This window comes from Branchiostoma belcheri, unplaced genomic scaffold, assembly GCF_001625305.1.
Source record: "Branchiostoma belcheri isolate BF01 breed outbred unplaced genomic scaffold, Haploidv18h27 scaffold89, whole genome shotgun sequence".
In the NCBI taxonomy this organism is placed as follows: Eukaryota; Metazoa; Chordata; class Leptocardii; order Amphioxiformes; family Branchiostomatidae; genus Branchiostoma; species Branchiostoma belcheri.
In genome coordinates, this window is record NW_017804564.1 from 109,410 (window position 1) to 129,498 (window position 20,089).

A 20,089-nucleotide genomic window follows, 5' to 3' on the forward strand; every position below is an offset into this window, starting at 1 on the left:
ACCTTTAAACATCATTATGACAACCCTTTTAGAATTGTTCTTGGTTCGATTTAACCATATCTAACCATAGATATGGATCTAACCATACAATGGATCTACCCAAATGGCGTTCTGACAATATTAAGTGCTGCTTTATCTTAACACTATATACATATACTAAGTAATAGCGTCCAATATTAGTCAATTAACGGCAAGAATAGTGTAGACCTAGTCTCTACCAGACTAACTACGCTGGCTACATATAGGAAAATATTTTCCGGGGGAGTTTGGCCGCCTTGGGGTTTGACTATGCTTCGGAGGGAAAGAAACTACCTCCCCGCGGCCGGACTCCCTTGGCCAATTTGATTCTTTTTTTTGCCGAATTCTACGATCCCTATTCCCGTAGAAAGGCCTGGTGGAGGCTAGTGTAGACCCATTTGTAAATCTAGCCATCCAAGTATTAAAAAACGACAATGGACTTTGTGCAGTTGCAATGCTAAGTTAGCTTTCACATTGTTTGCCCACATGTCTCACTTTATTACGTTTGCTGACCAACAGAGGCAGGCATGGGAGGTCATTAACCTCAGGAGTGCTCGGTCATTGACCCCGGGAGAGCGCTGTCATCGACCCGAAAAAGTTCTGTCGGTTTTTTTCGGCACACCGGAAATGCCCGATTATTTGTCGGCATCACAGTGTTCGGACTTGAAGGAATGTTTTAGAAACTATAGTTCACCTTCAGTTTTTAATCATTATCCATGCGATTGAGGCTATTTTTACCAGCATTTATTTAAATATAATTGTTTGTTTGTTTGTTTGTTGGAAGCATGACAAACAATTATGAACATGGTAATTATCATAAGTTATTAACATTAGGCTAGATAGTGATTTATATTCCACATGGAAGGAAATATGATGTTACATGAACATAACTTTTAATTTGCAAAACCTGAATATGACTTTGGTTACTGTATGTATGCAACATAGAACTCTTGCTTGGATCTTTTTTTCACTATTAATGTCTACTAACTTTCTCTCTCTTTGTTTCTTTTAATAACAGAATCAAAATTCTGTCAGGTCATATGTATCTGCCACCCTGAAGAAATGTCTAAAGAGATCTCCACTGCTACATCCCCCAGTATATTATGCAAATTTGCAAACAGTACATATCTGATGGGTGCTACACTACAGATCTCTCAAACACAGTACTTTATTAAGGCAGATTTTAAGGCATAGTCCACATACTAGTAGAAGTATCCATCATTTGTTGTATATGTATATATTCCACTGGTAAAGTTACTTTGCAAAGAGAAACATCCAACAAAAGGTAAGGAAGCAAGTAGGGTTGCTGGAAAAAGCGGTCCAGTCCCAACAGGCCCGGCCCCTCAAATGTAGAAAAGTTTTCACACTTGTGAGTTCTGACATGGCTCTGCACCTTGGGAGGTAGACTCTTCTTCACTCGCTGTGGCAGTTGGGTCCTCTACTATACTCACTTCAAGGGTGGGCTAAAAATACAAAAATAATACAGGTTTTTGGACCAGGTACATAATTTGGGGCTCTGTACATGTACCTTATAAAAAGCTGGATGGAGGATATGGTCATGGGTGAACAGCCTATTTTCTGCATGGGGTTAAGGGTAAGTAAGTAAGTAAGTAAGTATTAAGTTACTTATGAAAACTTGTGCTGGTAAATTCTCTCGATTTTGGATTTAAGATACCACTAAAATACAGTTGGCTACATGCACAATTTTTTTATAAGTGATTGGTCAATTTTCTTTTGAGATGTGGGTGCAGGATGTTTCTAGCCTGGTTCCCAGACCTATTTTAGCTCATGAGTCTATATCCTACTTGCGGAGAGGATATAGACTCAGGAGCTAAAATAGGTCTGGGAACCAGGCTAGGTTGTTTCCAATGTCTGGTTGACCCATAAAAGGTACGTCTCCTAAGTCTGTGACTTGAATGGTTTAATGCAAAGAAGACTTCTTAAGACAAAACAAAATCATAAGTAAGCTCCAACTAACCTGTGAGCTGGTTTCAGCTGAGGTTCCTGAGTTGTTTGGCAGGGAGGGAGGGGAGAGAAGCTGTACGGTGATGGTGGTTGGAACAGCGTCCGTGACCTTGGTACCCCTCCTCTTACTCTTAGGGTGCAGCTGACGTCGGGGACTTTGCGGCTGCAAGGGTGCAGACAGTTTCTGATTAGGCCACACCGATTTAATTTTATGGATGACATCCTCTGAAGACCCCCAAACTAGTGCGCGCGGGCGAAAAAAATAAAAATCCGGCCAAAAATAAAAATGCTACAAAACTACAAAACCACAAATACAAACCTGGTATTGTGAATTTGGCGCATTACATAGCGACGTATACGACAGGCCGACACATGCTGGATTTTTGCGGAATATATGAATCGACACTGCTGTACGTATGTACTGAGTTCTTGAGTCTTGGAGCTTCGGTAGCCTGGCTGCCGTCAACCAGAGTTATCACCACCATGCACTACCCAGGCCTAAAGCCAGGCCAGAGCCTCGGAATACGTGATCTTTTTTTTTTTTTTTTTTTGAGATCGGGCGAAAATCAATGCACGCGCGGATGTCATCCATAAAATTAAATCGGTGTAGCCTTAGGCCACACCAATTTAATCTGTTGGTTCTCAAATTTTTTCAGAAAAAATATGAAGCGACAGGGCAAAACAAATTAATAAAAACAGGTCTAGGCATCCTATTATGGCCCCAAATGCTACGAAAAGGAGCCATGAAGTCAACACAAAAGGTTGGGTTAATATTTAAACAATGAATTTTGAACTTTTAATTGAAAAGTTAATTGCAAATTCTTGCCTGGAGGTTAATTGCAAATTACAAAACATAGAACATAATGAAACCAATGCATTGATAGCTGGAGTTTACATTACCTGCTGTGAACTATAGAGAACTCGTGGCGGCTGATATTCTGCCGTTCCTGTCTGTGTTGGGTCTGGTAGTTGCTGAGTCAATGGTAAAAAAAGGATGTTACTTTAAGATTTTAACACAGAAAGGATACAAGAATAGTATATGCATAAGGTATCAACTGCTCTGTTAATTCTTACTCAAACACATTCACATATATGGAGTCTAAAAGTCTGGTCATTGACCAGGTTAGAGGTTACTGTTTGGAACGAAAGAAGAAGATTAGAAACAGAGCAATAACAATGTTTTCCTTCGGTAAACAGAAATATCACTCCTACCATTATTTTTATCTCTACATGTCCATCCTCATCACCTGTTACCATACACAAGATAGCCTGAGTGTCAGCCTTTTTAGCTTTCATCCGCTACTGACTGGTAGTGGATCATGGGAAGTGGACGAAACCTAAAAAGGCTGACACTCAGGCTATCTTGTTTATGGTGACAAGCTAATACTTAGCTATGTATACCTGGACAGAGGATCCCAACAGTTTATGCTGGAGAAAAAACCTGAGTAACAGTTACTAAAACATCACTCCTACCGTTATGTTGATCCGCACACCTCTATCCTCATCACTAGCTGTCGGATCACACTCTGCTCCAGCGGGGGTTGGCTCACTTGTCTCTTCAGCAGAGGTTTGGGGGAATGTGCTGTCAGGTTCATTCTGTCAGTGAAAAGAAGTAAAAATATTACAGATTTTGGCAATATCAATCTCTATTTTATATATATCTCTATTATTGATGTAGACTATAGTGACAGACTCCATATGCAAAAGCTTTGATGTTTTACAAAATAGTAGAACAATTTGTAACAGACATACTCAAGTACTAGTATTTGATATAATATAATATTGTAAAAGGTATATGACATTATACTAGTAGGTATTCATCCTACAAAGCAACATCAGGCATAGCTAGCTATGTAGGGTGGTGGTGTTATATATGTGTGTGTGTGTGTTACTGTATGTGTGTGAGTGTATCTACTGTGTATCTGCTAGTATGTGTGTAAATATGTGTACAATATGTCTGTGTGTATATGTGTGTGTGAGACTGTGTGTACATGTGTGTATTTGTGTAGTGTGTATGTGTGTCTATGTATGTGTGTGTGAGGGTATTGTATGTATGTGAGTGTATTCATGTGCGTAAGTACATGTGTTATGCGTTTGTGCGTGTATACTTGTATGTATGTATGCTACACATAGAAAGCTATAACTATAGTATAAGACATCTTGTGTACATGTCATATCCTCACCTGTTCGTCCCTTCTTTTCTGCATGTTGTGTATAAACGCATTGATGGCGCAGAGAGTCTCTGGTGACTGGCGCAGAAACCTGCTAGTAGACTCCCACAAAACTCTGGGCCTTTCCGAGGGCCAAATGTCGCCCTGTACAGTCCTTAGGGACCTTCGAGTTCCAGGCACATTGACAGGCCTGGCACTACTACTACTACTAGTACTAGTACTAGTACTAGTAGTAGTAGTACTAGTACTAGGGTTTGGGGCACTATGGACTGTTCTGGGTGATACGGAAGGACTAGTACATGTAGTACTGGGCTTTCTTGCATTTTGGACCGTGCCAAGTGAAAATGTACTCATCTTCGAAATTCCTGACAGATTGAAAAGGTTGGGTGTGAAAACCGGGGTTGTGTTTTGTTCGTCGGCCGACCAAGTCTTTCCTGACAATGGTTCGATCACGTTCTGTAAGACCTTCCTCCCCTGTATCAGTGGAATGGTTTCTCCCAAAGTGATACAGCGCTGGACTTCTTCCACGGCACTCAGTAAGGTTGCCAGCAACGTTTCTAGTTCGGTGTTCTGCTCTCTAAGAGCGACACACTTCGATGCAAACATGGTGCTCAACTCTTTCTTTAAGTCAGTTGCACGCTTGTCCACAGCTTGAGCTAGTAACTCTTTCATTCTGGTAGCACTTTTCTCCACCGCATCATTTTGTATGCCTTCCTCTTTTTTCAACATCTTCTGTGCTTCCTCTGTTTCCGCGATCTTCCCCCGCACTTTTTCGATCCAGTTCTCTCCTTCGTCCATGAGTTGTTCTGCTTGTTCGGCTTGCTTTTCGAGCGCTTTGGACAGCCTGGTCACCCCGTGTGTGTTGTGTTCATCTACTATACACTCTCCACAGACCACCTCCTCACAGCTTGGGCAATAGTACTTAACTTCCATGCCACCATGCTTCGAACACACTGACTGACCAGTCTGTAACACAGGACTTCCAACCTCCCTGTACCTTTTCTCCATAATTGCGAGACTTGCGAAGTCTTCCCGAAGGTTTCCCAAGGAGATATTATCGGTTAAACTTTCCACACCCTCTGAGTTTAGGTACACTTTTCTCTTGCAAGTGGGGCAATGGAAGAACATGCCGCCTCTAACGTAAGTCACCAGGCATTTCTTACAGAACGTGTGCCCGCAAGGCAGCACCTTGGGTCTTGTGAACATCTGCAGACAGATGCTGCAGTCGAAAATGTTCGTCTGCAGGCTTCGATAATCGGGTGATGTTCTACCTTCTTCTGATGATGCTGCTTCCGCCATTTTGGATCTGTTCGAATTCCCGTCTTGACTCCACTTGTGTGCGTAAAAATATGTATTTGTATTAAAATTTCTACGGCCAGTACTTCTTTTCCAATGTTTCCCAAAGACTTGGAGTTGGAAAAGACGTGTTTAACAAGGCTAGGATACGTTGTAGTGACAAGAACGCATAGCAACAGGAAGACACAGTTTCGAACGCTCTTCGCCAGCGCGCCTCAACTTTGACCTCTGAACTTTTGTGACGTATGAAGGGGCATCCCTGATTCAGACTGTTCCATTGTAAGATTGGGGAGGAGCAGGTCGGCAAATTTTATTACAAGATATGAATTTATGTCGGTATAAAATCAGAGTAGTAAATGAACCCACCACAACAGATTGCACCTGTGTTTTTTATGTAATATGTTTTTTTTATGTATATTCTTTAAGATTCTATGAAGTACAACATAATGCGCGGTAGTATTAAAAGAAGCTTTAAAAAATATCTATTGCCATAAGGCATCATGGCTATGAGAAGCTTTGCTTATGATTGGTGATGACGGGGACATTATACGGAGATAATGTCCTTTACGATGATCTCCAATAGTGATCGAAATATAGGTCCATATATGACAGCCCTTACTTTTAGACTAAACTATAAGGATTCAGTTGGCTGATGTTCTGCAATGAAATTGAAGATCTTGGAGTCACAATCTTTACGCATTGCCATTGCTCATGTCAACGGTTATCTGCCCTGCCAGCAATGCAGTTTTCTATCTTCGAAGCATATGGCTTGCCCAAACAATATACATAATGTATACATCACATAACAAAAGTGCACCCATCATAATGCACAAAACAAACACTCAAGTTGGCAGTTTAACTTCTGTCTACATTTCTGCATTCTCAAGTCACGGACTTGTTATAACAACGTTGGTTCGAGAAATCAAGGACATTATGTGTAGAAAATAATTAGTTTATACATCAACTTATTAAAAAGAATTACCATATGCCCAGAAGAATATAGTAATCAGGCCTGATCCATATATGTCATAAAAATCAGTTACTTGAATAACTCGATTGTTCAATAGGACAAGTTGCAATAATTCCATTCAGTATCAAACAACACTGATTTTCAGTATAAAAAAAACTATCTGTTAAAGACGAGAAAATTCACTACATGACAAATACACGTAAATAACGTATGATATACTGTATTTATGAGTTCAGCTATATCGTCTCCTGCTCCTCTGCTTCTCTTAACCACGTGAAGAAGACAGACACGGATTTGAGCGCTACTTTCTTCCCCTCTTGCTCCGCTGGGTCCGTGTTCGATTCCCACGCGTAGAACGCGTCCTCTGATATAACGTCCTCGTCGTAAAGTGTGTCAAAGAACATCCTAAGCAGATCTGTTTGGAAAAGCAAAGTTTGTTAACTCATAAATCATCATCGTTACAACGCTTTACTACAGTACTACAACGTTAATCTCCAAGCGGATTCTGTGGGGCAAGAGGAGTCTACTAGTATTGACCGCCTGTTCCATTTTTATGCCCCACAGCAGCTTGTAGATCATCTATAGCGTATGGTTACGTTAGTGGTACTTACTTGGGGGCTGGTCCAGTTGCACCATGAGTGCCTGTAGTGCGAAGAGCGCCTGCAGTTCTCTGGTGCTGTCGTTGTCCAGGTACTTCTGCAACAGAACAACTCTCTTCTGGACAGCCTGGGTGTCGGACCTCTGACCGGTACCTTTACCTACCACATTCGACAAGCAATATAGCAATATAATCATCATCATCCTTTCATTATGAAAAACTTAAACTGTTCTCCAACTCAAAATTTGACTCACCAGAAATTTTCGACTGAATCACTCAGTCTTCCTCAGCTATCTGACCCAAATGCTGTTGATACAACATTTCTGGTGAGTGAAATTTTGAGTTGGAGAACAGTTTAAGTTTTTCATAATGTAATTTACCAACTCAGATGAACTTTCATGATCATCCTTTCACGGTTGTAAATATTAGCAATACAATGATATAAAGTTTTGCCAAGTTGATACTCGTAAACTTGTCTTCGCGGTTGCTAGTATTCAATAAGCTTTGCAGAATATCGAGGAAGCAAACTTGAAGGCTCAGTGAATGCGTTACAAAACTATGCATGATTCAGAAGTGCTCACCTATGATTGCACTTCTACACACGGCTGTCATCAAGGCACGGATAAACGTTCGTTCCTTCAATCTTGCTGCATCAACGTTTTTCTGTCGAGAATAAAAATGAATATTCGAGCATTCCTGCAATTCTATTGACAAAATCTGGACACAATATTGATTATTAAATTTCAGACTTGGAATTTTTTTTTCAACACTGAAACATACCTCAATCCAAGCCACAATCCTGTCGTTGTCGGCCTTCTCCTTCAGTAACTTCTCAAGTTCGATTTGTACTGTATCTATTGGAAGCGGCGCTTGACTCTTAGGTAACGGGTAGTCAGAAAGCTCCTAGTAAGAAAGCAGAGGATAAGAAAAGACTAAGCTAAGGTTGATTATATATGAGGTAATCCATAACAAAATAAGCTTGCACCATAGTCAGTACAGTACTGTAACAGTACCTAGGAGTTGCCTCAGTTGGATAAAATCATATTTTATTACGCCAAAATTTTTGTCTATAGTTACAATGTAACCAGTATAAGAAAAATTTAATAGCGAGAAGTTCAATAGATAGAACACAGGAAGAGTTACCGGCAACAATTGCAACTGAAACAAATTGTCGAAATGGCGAGTCGTACGCGTCTGGAAGGAGCTCTGGTAATCTGGGGAACGGGAGTTAAGATCGGATAGGGTTTGCTCTCTACATGGACTGGGCCTGAGGAGGCTACTCATTACGAAGAAAAACTGAGAACGTTTCAGCTGTTTCCTTGGGTAAGGATTATCCTGCTTCAGAACTGCTATCGAGTGTTCAAAATTCATCGTCGGACTGCAAGCCGGTTGTGCAACAACCATATAATTAAAAAATGACAATGTCACCTTGTAGCTGTTCCCCTGTCCTGTACGTGGTCTTGGTGTCGCCCGATTCGGGACCCTGTGGCGCCGGCTGGAAGTACGCCCTGGCGCTCTGGATGACGGCCTGCAGGAGTGGCTGGAAAGAGGGGGTCGCTTGCGGCCGATACTGTGACAATAAGTTATAAAGATGGGGGAATGTAGTACTAAAAGGTCATTGGCAGTATTACTTACTTTTATAATAACAACTGAGAGACCTGCGTCGGCAGAGACCAGCCAACAGACCAACCAGCAACACCACCACATTCACCTGTTCAATATGTGGCAGAGTCTGCCACTCGCGGATCGGCCTGTTCAGCCACCAGAGACGGTGCCAGACCCCTCCAGTGCCAAGCCCATCGTCTACTCAGACGGAAGGAGGCCGATGACGATGATAATGACATTATTGCATGAAGACCAACATAAATATATAAGGAGCCAAATACGCGAGGAGCAGCCCTTTTTCTATGAAAGGTATTGTATGTCGTCCCTAATTTTTCACCTGCTGTCACTTAATTTCGTCCTTTTTGGGCCAAATGACCTGACATTTGCTAAAAACGTGCAGTGGGCAAATACCCTCATGTAGACCGTCAAAAATACATTCTGTCTTAGCACTCTGTTGTGTTGCTTCATCTGGAACGCCATTATTTAAAACTTGAACCATTACCTGTTGTGGGATGAACAGGGGGGGTTGTGGGTAGGCTGCACGTGGCTGCAGCTGGAACGGGGGCGAGGCTGACGTGACGGTCTGGGGAGCGCTGTATCTTGGCCCCGTCTGGTACGGCACTCTCCCGTTCGCTGTGGGACCTGAACTTCTGTAGTACTGGGGCTGGAGTGGAAAATTCAAGCATAAATACCATCAGAATACTGATTTCTGCCAGAGTGCTTCAAGGTTTGTCAGTACTTACCTGTGAGGACCTGTATCCTTGTGACATGGATACTGAGGCGTACAAATCGGCCGAAATGTGCAGAGTGATATGATTTGAAAGGCTTGAAGCCTTGCGATTCTGAGGCAGATTCGTGGGGCGAACGTTGGATACAGACGGCCAACACAAAGTCCCCTTTCTATTCTATTCTATATGGTACTGGGCAAAACCCTGACTAGGGCATCCCGCCCAGGGTGCACAGCTTTGCGGCCGGTGGGGTGAGGTGGACAAAAATGTGCATGACAACAAAACAGAGCATACATTTATGCGTTTTGTGCATGGCCGCAACTTGCCCCACCGAATCTGCTTGGACATTAACAGCCCTATCCCTGATGCATTTCAGGTTTACATGAAGTAGCTTATTACCACAATTGACTTACAAACTACAGACCTGTTGCTGAGCGGTCGATCCAGGATGCGTGTATGCTGGGATTGCTCTCGGCTGGTGATAGTCTTCTGCAGCTGGTCCTGACAAACAGGCAAAAAATTATTTAAACAGCAACAAATAAACAAACTCGAACAACGCAACACAAGAATATTAAATATTGTAAGACGAAAAGTAGAGGATGCTACTTTAAACTGACAGTTTGAAGTATCTATTCAGTTACTTGCTTGAGTAACAGATTTCTTTTGTAACTTTTGTCATTGATGTAATCCACGCTACAATTTCTAGCTAGCTTTAAAGGGTATCGAAATAAAGAAATACCGATATTAATGCAAGTAGTAGAATCCTACAAGAGAGAAACTTGAGTTGCAGAATCTTTATTCACCAGAGACGCCCACGTGTTAGGGATCCGCCGGGTGTCCTCACATAACCTTCCTACAGGCAGGAAATGGATCCAACTGATCTACAGGAAATCAGGTTAGCTTCTACACGAACACCTCAGCATTTCCTGTTTTTGTTCAAATGCATGTTTTTATGTGGATTATTGTCCTTCTTTCAAGTTCATCTCACGACAAACATTTTTGGTGTCTTTGAGCTTCTTCAAGGATTTCAAGTGGGCTGTGGAAAACTTAATGATCATATTTATAGGACAACCAAACAAACAAAAACAGACCATCCTGAGCTCCAAGGCGTCTTGCATCATGAACCTGACTCTCGAAGACGTACATGTATTCTTCTGCTTGATGATCCTTTCTATCGCCTGTAAGTACACAGTAAATAATCTTATATTTTCTACAGGGATTATTGGCAATATTGCTATGAATAAATCTTATTATGTAAACTAAGGTAACTCATTATTGTGTAATAGCCTCAGAAAGAACAGACTTTTCGCCAATCAAAGTATATCACGGTGTAAGAATCTGATCCTTGGTCACAGTGGATGGCATCTCGTCATCAAGGCTGGCTAAAACATTGGCATTGCACATTTTTCCGGTACATTTTTCAAGACGTTACGCCAAACAATGCATTCAAATAAAACGTAACTTTGAAGGCCATATCGTTTGCCCCAGTACTTCTACGACAAAAGGAGATATCTCGGAACACGCTAGATTTGACTTCAATGGTGCCATATAGAAGTATAGAATTAACTTCCTGTGTCACCCAACGGAAATAGCGAAAATAGTTAATTTATCATATTTTACTTACTCGTGATCCACTTGCACTTCAACCCATCTTGACAGAGACCATTTTGACCTCTGATTTTGACCTTCCTATTAGTCTGTGGTTACACCATTCCTCCCCTTTACGTCCTGGGACTACTGTTTTGAAATAACTATGGACACACAAGTAAACGAACAGCCAAACGCACTGAAGCAAAACCTCCCTAAACAAACGGGAAAATTCCACGGAAACGTTCAGGTGTCCTCCCGATGACTCTACTTTATTTAGATAACTACAAACACACTGAAAACAAATCTCTGTATATAAAGGTAAGAATTCCACAGAGGCACGTCTTACTTCTGTCCTGTCGCCGACTGTCCTGTTTGACCTGCGCCAGTTTCAGGTTCTGCTGCTGGATTTCCAGCTCTGCCTCCTTGTGGATCTGGTCGATGGTCTTTGGGTTGTTGTCGTCTCTTCTTGGCACCCAGTTGTTCTACAGTTGCAACGGAAAAAAATGTATTCTATGCTTTATTTCTTCTGAACATTCTGCTATAGTTTTTTGACCGATGACATAAAAGATCACCAAGTTATGAAAAATAGCTTCAAAACAGGTAAAAACAGACAGATGAGAGGAAAACGCTACTATCACATGGTCTAGCCTGAGAAACTACTGCTCTGTAACACATTCATACACTTGCTACATAATGTACCCCACCACCACAGGGTGCCCGCTACAGCAGCGGTTACCATGGCGACAGCCTTCTGGTCCAGGTTATTGACCTTATGTGTTTGGGGAAAAAGAAGAAAAGGAGCAAAAACAACATGTTTTCCTTTTTTCAAGGTCAAGAAATTTAACAAGGACTGACCATCCTGAGCTCCAAGACGTCCTGAATCATGAACCTGACCCTTGAAGACGTCTTCTTCTGCTTGATGATCTTGTCCATCTGCTGGAAATACTGGTCCATCCGGGTCTGTAGAACACAGTAAATAATCTTATATTTTCTACAGGCAATATTGCTCTGAATAAATCCCAGTGGCTACCTAAGAATGTGAATAAGAAAGAATCTTAAATCATGTCTAGGACAAATGGAGATATATCGGAACACGCTAGGTCTGACTTCAATGTTGCCATTACTAGTATAGAATTAACTTCTATCGTCACCTAGCGGAAATAGCGAAAATCACAAAATTGCAGAATGTCAAAATTTTGTTCTGCAATTTGGAAATACTTCCTTTTGCAAGAAATACTCCGAAGCTAAACCCATGGCATATACAAAATTGCATCTTGGCATTTAACATGCACTTCGAAAAATACATGCAAAATTACTTGTGTATTGTAAGAGTCGGTAGTAAACACAAAAGCTCTTCAACACTCCTAGCCTGATCTTTTCAGTCTGCAAAACTGCAGGTTTCCTCAATTTTTCATCTGCAACAACACTGAAACTTTCTCTGCAAACTGCAGCTGGGTATTTCTAACACTGGAAGGGTTTGTTGGATCTGTGACAGTACTTTACCTGGCGCCGTGGGTAGTCTTTTTGCCGAGCATCGAACTAAGAGGAACAGAGATAATAGGATATTCACAAACATACAGAGGCACCCATTCATGGAAATCAAAATTTCAGCAAAATTTGGGACATTCATGGGGTCGGGGGAGGTGCAAGGTTTGATTGAACCCCCCTCCCCACCTACCTGAACTGTGTGGCTTCCAAGTGTCTGAAGTACTTGCATTTCCAAGAAATTAAATTTAAAAACCTGGCTGTTTTGCAGGCTGCAAATCCTTAAAATTCATCTGACTTTGGTAAGACATATCTCCCAAAAATCATCAGCTACAAAATAAAGCATGCCATCTGTGAATACAATTAAGGCCAAAACGAAATTCATTCCTTCGAATTTGTAAAATGCATCCAATTTTTGTCAGGATCAGGCACGATATGAAAATAAGATCTACAATTCATTTCATAGTATACAGACCATAAATTGATAAAGAATTCAAACATTTTGTTACCAGTTGTTTTTATCCAAAAGTTGTCAAAAACTCTTGTCAATGTATGAAGGAGAAATATGTGTGTGGCATTGTGTGAGAAATAATCACTTTCTACATCATGCGAGCTTGCCAGAAAAAATGCGTGAATGAACAAACTCCCATTCATTCTGGAAAAAATACATGTCACCTACCTAAACACAGGCCACGTCAATACAGTTTATTGGTTCTCAAATTGAAAAAATAATGTTGAATTCAACATGAAAACACAGGGGAAAAAGTACATGCCCTTTCAGACAGTACTTAACAAAACAAACTGTACCATTCTGTTTTTTGTGTTGTTAGGTCATAGTCTTCTGAGATTGACTGCCTGAGAATTTTTCTAGCACTTATTGTTTCGATCTCTGGCTGAATTTTTGCAGAAAACCAAGAAACACATTTGGCTAGTTTTCTTTTCCCACTTCTCAAATCCACCTGTTGCTGAATTTTTGCAGAAAATTTTCTGAAAACCAACGAACTCATTTGGCATGGCTGTAACACTAGATTCGCCTTTATCCTCCATCCTTGGCTTTCTCGAATTCTAAAAGTGCCTAAGAACCAACAAACTCATTTGGCGTAGCCGTAACACAAGGTTCATCTTCCTTCTTCCTTTAAGAAGATCCTCACCTTGGCATTCTCGAAGTCGAGATCCTTGCCTATCGTGGTAAGGAGCCTGCAGAGACACTCCAGCGACTCCTCGTCGTTGGATTTGAGAAGTGTGACCACACAGTCGTGCATGGTATTCTCCGTCAGCATCTTGAGTTTGAAGAGTTCTCCGATGAAGCGGATGTTCCCCAGCGAGCGTCTTCGCACTTTCGTTATCTCCTGTTCAAGTTCTACTTCCATCATCTTCTTCTCATCCTCCTAATGACAAAGAGAGTGAATGAATAAATGAATGTACGGATGAAAGACCTTTACTTATTGTTCGATGTTGGGTTTCGTCATCTCCTGTTCAAGTTCTACTTCCATCATCTTCTCATCCTCCTATAACGATAATGAATGAAAGGAGGATGAATGAAAGACCTTTATTGTACCTACTGTTTAATATACTGACTTAATTCATTTTGGCATTGGAACATAATGACAACTTTTGTTTTGACGTATTGGATTTTGACTTTTTTTTATTTGACCACCTTTTGTTGCTTGACTAAATGTAATCATGTCTTGTCCTGTGCAAATGTATGCTGGGCCCCAATGGAAACCAGCTTCTACAAGCTGAATTGGATACCCTGCCGTTATTAACCATGGAGGATTGAAATGTTGAGGGTTTGCAAAAAGCTACGTCAGCGACGCGTATCACTTATAAACAAAGTGTAGGGGAATCCAAGTCTCATCATTGCAACTTCTCATTGTCTCATAGTCTCAGCCTGATGTCTTGCTAGGGGTAAGGAGGATAAGTAAGTACTGTAAGTAATAATAAGAAAGTCAGTTTCTTACGTTATTCGCCTGCGCTATTTTCTTCATCCTCTCGTCTTTCTTGAGCTCATCGTCCTTGTCCTTCTCGAACTCTCGTTGGCAACGGTTCAGCAGCAGCTTGCGGAAGTTCACGGTCTGTTTGGGGTTGTCCTTCATGGGCACTTTCAGCTTTAGACACAAAATCAATTGTCAGAAGATACTGTGTACTTCTTAGACAAGAGACTATCGTCTGACTTGGCTGTGTTGCATGTTTTGTGAGTCCAAACAATGGAATACAAAAGATTACTGTATAGATGCAGAGCTACGTATGTTTGGCTTCTTTGCAGTTTATTCACTTTCACTAGGTCGCTGATTTTTGTTTAACATGTTCTCTGAGAAAAAGCTATGCCCCACCCTTAAACATTTTTACAAACGAGGAATAGGGTCTGTTGACTCACATGAATGAGGCACCGGCACATGTTGGAGTAAGCAACACTGTACTTCTCCACTTTAGTGGCATGTTCAAACACCAGGTCAACGACCCCCTTCAGCCTCTCCTCCGAGGAGATGTCCAGGTCCAGAACCTGCTGACACAGCGTCTGGAACTTCTGTGGAGTCAGCTTGTTCAGGATGCCCTGCACCGTTTTGAAGATTTCCTGTAGGGAGACTTTATTGACTTATCAGATATTTTCAGTTAAATGCAAAAATAAGCATGAGAGATCATACCTCAATAAAATAATCAGAGGTTTTGTGGATTTTTTGAAATTTTGTTGGCGACAAACTTGTCCATACCTTTGAAAAAGTTGTTTAGTTCACAAAAAGATACATTTACCAAGAACATAACCTGCAAATGTAGCATAATGCCAGGAGAGATGAGAATTCTGTATCCACAATTTACGGAGATTTTTATTGCATTTCGTGAGAATCGTCTTACCTCAGTTTCCTTCTCATCATCAGACTTCCGGATCCCCTCATCCTTTTTGAAGAAAGGTTTCCAGGGGTTTGCAGACTTGTTTAACTCTGCCTGGTGCGAAATGCTTTCCGTGGGCCCCTGTTCACCTCTGCCCGTGTTGGGTCCCTACGAAAAGCAACATTCAATGATGTAAATAGCAAAACAATCATCTAAGACAAGCTTTTGGCTTGCCTGGTGCCAGGAACTTTTCCTACATCAGACCACGTTTGCTAGACATAAAATGCACAAAAGCAAAGCTTGTAGTATTGTATTGGAGAATATGAGTTAAGTTCTTTTCTTATTACTTACTTTGTCTTCTTTGGTCTCCTTTCTCCTCCCAGGTATCTTTGGTTTGGCTGCAAGATGGAACCATGCCAAATTTAGTGATTAACATTTTCACATGCTACATACCATATTGTAAAGATCACCAGGTACTTTGAAATACTTTCGTCTAAGTAAATGGAAACAATAATGTCCTCATCCTGTTATCATACCCTACCAACTGCAGTGTCCTGTGAGTAGTGCTGATGGTATCTTTCTACAATCAGTGTCATCAATCTAACAATAATGAATAATGTGTGATAATAGATAGTACCTTTATTTGTTAAAGATATACATGCATGACTAACTTAATTATAAGTTAGATTATATACAATAAAAAATACAAGAAGAATTCAATCGAGGTAATGATAAACCCATTTACCTGACTGGACAGTTTCTTTCTTCCTCTGAGTTGGCACTTCCTTCGGGGTTCCGCCTTCAGCACCCCTCGGTGTATCGTCTTTGCCAGGACCGGGAGTGTCCATCTTTGTCTTAGCAGCCTCCATCGCCTCGATTTTAGCTTCCAGGCCCCTGATGGTTTTCTGGAGTTCATTGATTTCTTCTGTTTTTCTCATCAAAGCCTTTCGTGCCTCTTCAGAAGCCTTTTTTGCCTCTTCATAAGCCTTTTGTGACACTTCATAAGCCTTCTGTGCCTCTTCAATTTTCTTAGTCAGACGAGTGACTTCTCCTTGGAAACTCTCCTGAATCTCAGCTTGGTGCTGAAGACGCCTCTCCAAAACAGTGACTTGTCGCACCTTGTTAGCCAGATGCAGTGTGCCGGGATGGGACACCCACTCCGTGAAACGCGAATCCTCGGTGATGGCGATGGCCATGTCCAGACCCTCAAGGCCGGTACATTTGAGGCTTGTATCGGTACGAGGGCGCACCGGTACCAAGGTTGACAGGTTATCCACTGAAGTTGTTTTCAGAATTCCTGGCAGAACATAAGAAGACGTACCGTCTCAATACATGAGAAATGCCTGATATACAAACATGCAAGGAGCAAACTAAAACTACAACTATGATGCATCTAGTAGCTAAGATCTCCAACAGTTGAACTGATATTAAAAAGGAATTAATGTAAAACATAATACCATTGATGAAAAAATATCAAACTGTACGGTTACTTTGCAATTGACTATAAATACATATATATGGGTAGATAGAATACAAATATATAGATAAGAAAATACAGATAGATTGCTATAGATATGTTTAGATGTAGCTATGTATATACCTACGAAAAAATAAGATAGGCATACATATATGAATACATAAATAAATACACAATATAGACACCAATATCTGACATGCTGCTCTCATTACTTGTCAATTATAGCTATCTTCAGGTTACCTAAACATTATTTCTATATTTTGGACAGTTTTGATTCTGACCGAGGGATCATGTTGCTAGATTCACCTGGCATAACTTTCGGCCTTGTTGAAGATAGACCATCGTTAGCAGAGGGTGGTTCCTTCTTTCGGGTCAGCTCATCACCTGCAGGGTGGCAATGAAATGGCATTTTGCTTCATACATTTTTGCTTTATTGCATTTTGACAATAATTGAATCATAAATTTGATAACAATTGTTTTTTTATTTGTTATCATGTTGATCATGTAATATAGATATAGATTTGTTATCATGTTGATCATGTAAAATGCGCAATTCAGCATCTTTGTACACAAATGAAGCTGCCATGTATTTTACTGAAATGTGAACGAAGTCAATAACAATGGGGAATGTCAGCGTTGCAATGGCAGTCCGCATTGATTCGTATCTACAGCAGCATTGCATTGCAGGAAACTAAAATGCCACGGTTTTATTCTCTCTCTCTCTCTCTCCCTCTCCCTCTCTCTCCCCCTCTCCCTCTCTCACCTCTCTCTCTATAAAGTAGCAATATAACCAGGACTATGACGTATACAATGCCGCATGCTTACCGAACACAAGTGAACAGATCTTTTCCGACAGGCTAGCGAGGCTGGTTGAAACTTCCTGCAAGTTTACTTTCTGTGCGATGATCTTTCTGAGCTTGTATGAGAACTCTCTGACGAGATTTCCGAACGCCTTGAAACCATCATCGTTGTCATCTAGCCAAATAGGGAAGATTTCTTTGTTGTTTACAAGAGCGGCTTCCCACTCTGCACGGATCCATACTTTATTACTCTTAAAACAGTACTTGCTGACCACAAATACGAACAGTTTCAGGGAAGGGCTTTCTATGACTTTGATGATGCTATCTAGCTCATCACCAGGCTGTAAGGAAATCTCGTCATAAAAGATTCTGTCCTTCTTTAGGCCGTCTTTCTCAAGACGATCCACAAGTTGCCGCACAAAAGCCTTGTTTTCCCCGGCATGGCAGAGGAAGACGTCGTAACCTTGACGAAGAAAGAAAAAAAGGTAATGAGCAAGATTGTTTCTAAAACATAGCGTTCTCCCTGCTGTCTAATCTGGTAGCCAACAGAGAATGGGCAATACAAACAACTATACTGAAGAATACTTCGGTGTACTAAAGGTTGAAGCAGAAGCAAGTCTCCTGTATTACACCATAATAAGATAATGCTTACACTTACCTTGATGTGATGCAGCCATTTGTCCCTCCATCAGCTGCACAGATCTAGATCAGATTCTGTGGTCATCCCTTTACCGTGTGGCCTCCGAGTCGGCTTAGCATCTTAAGTGATACTGCCAAAACATTTCCTATGAAGCGAAAGAAAATTGTGAAATGCAACGTAAATGTGCCCTACAACCAGGAAGTGAAACATCGACACTACAAAACTCTGCAACCTTTATCAATTTGTGCAGCATCATACATATAGCTACCTTGAACACAAGAACAAGGTGAACGTGTAGTCATTATAAAGTCACTGATCCTTACCCTGGGTCTGTCTTGGCTTTAAATTTCTCCAAGCTAGCGTCATTCTAAAACTAGCTACGACGTAACGACTGTACTCACCTGTACAGGTATGCCCTTAAGTGCACTTTAAGCGAAGGTACAGGGTCTAAAAGATCACAAGTAAGTTTTACGATCCTTTGGTGAAGACATTTGGTGAACGTGGGCCACCAACTAAACGATATCTCCGGACTAGACCCTTAAGAAAAAGCCCACACCTGTCTTAAGGCTAGTTACGTGAGATTGTAGTATGGCAGAGTGGCTTCAGATGAAGGGTCAAAGTTCAAGTTACAGGTAACTAATCCAGGTGTATTTCATTTACTCTCCACACGAGATCTTACTGTTACGCAAAAATATGAAAATACTCAGTAAAACATGAATAAAGAATATAGGATCTTGCTATCTCTTGTAGCTTTCTACAACCTGTAGCTGTTCTCGCTACTCACCTGCAACAGGTGTCACCTCAGCGTCACCCTAATTAGCATAACAAAGGACAATGGCCTGTTCCACTTGAACTTCGGGGGTTATTTAGCAAGGCAATGGAAAGGAACATTTAGGATTCAAACGGGACATGGGAGAAACAAAACACTGCAAAACTGAACTGAACTCACTCACTCACTCACTATCCTGGTTTAGATTATTCTGCTGCCGGTTTCCCTGTCCCAGGGGTGGGCAGCAGTCGGCTGTTCTGCACACCTCGTCTCCAGCTGGCTCTGTCCTGTGGGTCTGTGCTAGACAGACCACACTCCTTAATATCCCTCTGGAGACACTCCACCCAGGTTTTTCTCGGCCTGCCGCGGCCTCTGCTGCCTGGCAACTTGAAGTCCACGATGGCGTTGATGCAGCCACTGGCACGCTTAACGTGCCCGTACCATCGGAGGCGGCGTGACTGCACAACAGACTTGATGTCTTCCAGGCCAAGCTTAGCAAGCAAGGTTGCAGAAGGAGTCATGTCCTGAGGTTTAACACCACAGTGGTCATAAAATGGCCTGCAAAACAATTTGCCTTCGCTTTTTTGTACGACGATGTCAAACCATGGAGGCTCAACAATTTGCATTGAACTAACAATTCAGGCTTAATAGACATGCACAACATTTTTACCTTACGTCCTCCAAATTTTACTGGTCTGAATATATATAAGGTGTAATACCCCCGTCACATTGTCGACGAGCTTCGGCCGTATTTGTCAATCGCCGAAAGATCGGCCGATTTTGAGATCGACCGACGATCGCGCGCATTTTTGGCTTGAAAATCGTCGCGGTCACATTGTGCGAGGCTCGGGCGATCGCTTGGCAATACATCTATGATAATGAAGTCCCTATGACATGGCAAGCAGATGAAGCAAGGCCAGTGTATCCACCTAAAAATGAATAGTTTGGACAATTTTTATGTTTGACCTGTCGTAATATTTTTTAGCAAAGTAATGGAGCGGACTGGCAGAATGAAATAGAAATAGAAACAGGAATTCCGTGAAGGGTCCAACTCAAATACTACCACAAGAGCCACAAATGTACACTACCGTCTGGTTAACACAACGACCACATTTTTAAGCAGACAGGAGTCGGCCGAAGCTCGCTCG

General features: G+C 41.5%; 1 protein-coding gene across 1 annotated transcript; it reads right to left on the reverse strand.

Annotated features, from left to right (window-relative positions):
* Positions 1 to 1,379: 1,379 nt before the first annotated feature.
* On the reverse strand, positions 1,380 to 5,487 carry LOC109487460 (tripartite motif-containing protein 3-like). The gene is made up of 4 exons (XM_019791450.1): positions 4,167 to 5,487; positions 3,457 to 3,579; positions 1,997 to 2,146; positions 1,380 to 1,481 (listed from the first exon to the last, which is right to left on the reverse strand). Exons 1-4 carry the CDS (start codon positions 5,451 to 5,453, stop codon positions 1,380 to 1,382), a joined length of 1,662 nt encoding a protein of 553 aa, XP_019647009.1. The 5' UTR covers positions 5,454 to 5,487.
* Positions 5,488 to 20,089: the final 14,602 nt, after the last annotated feature.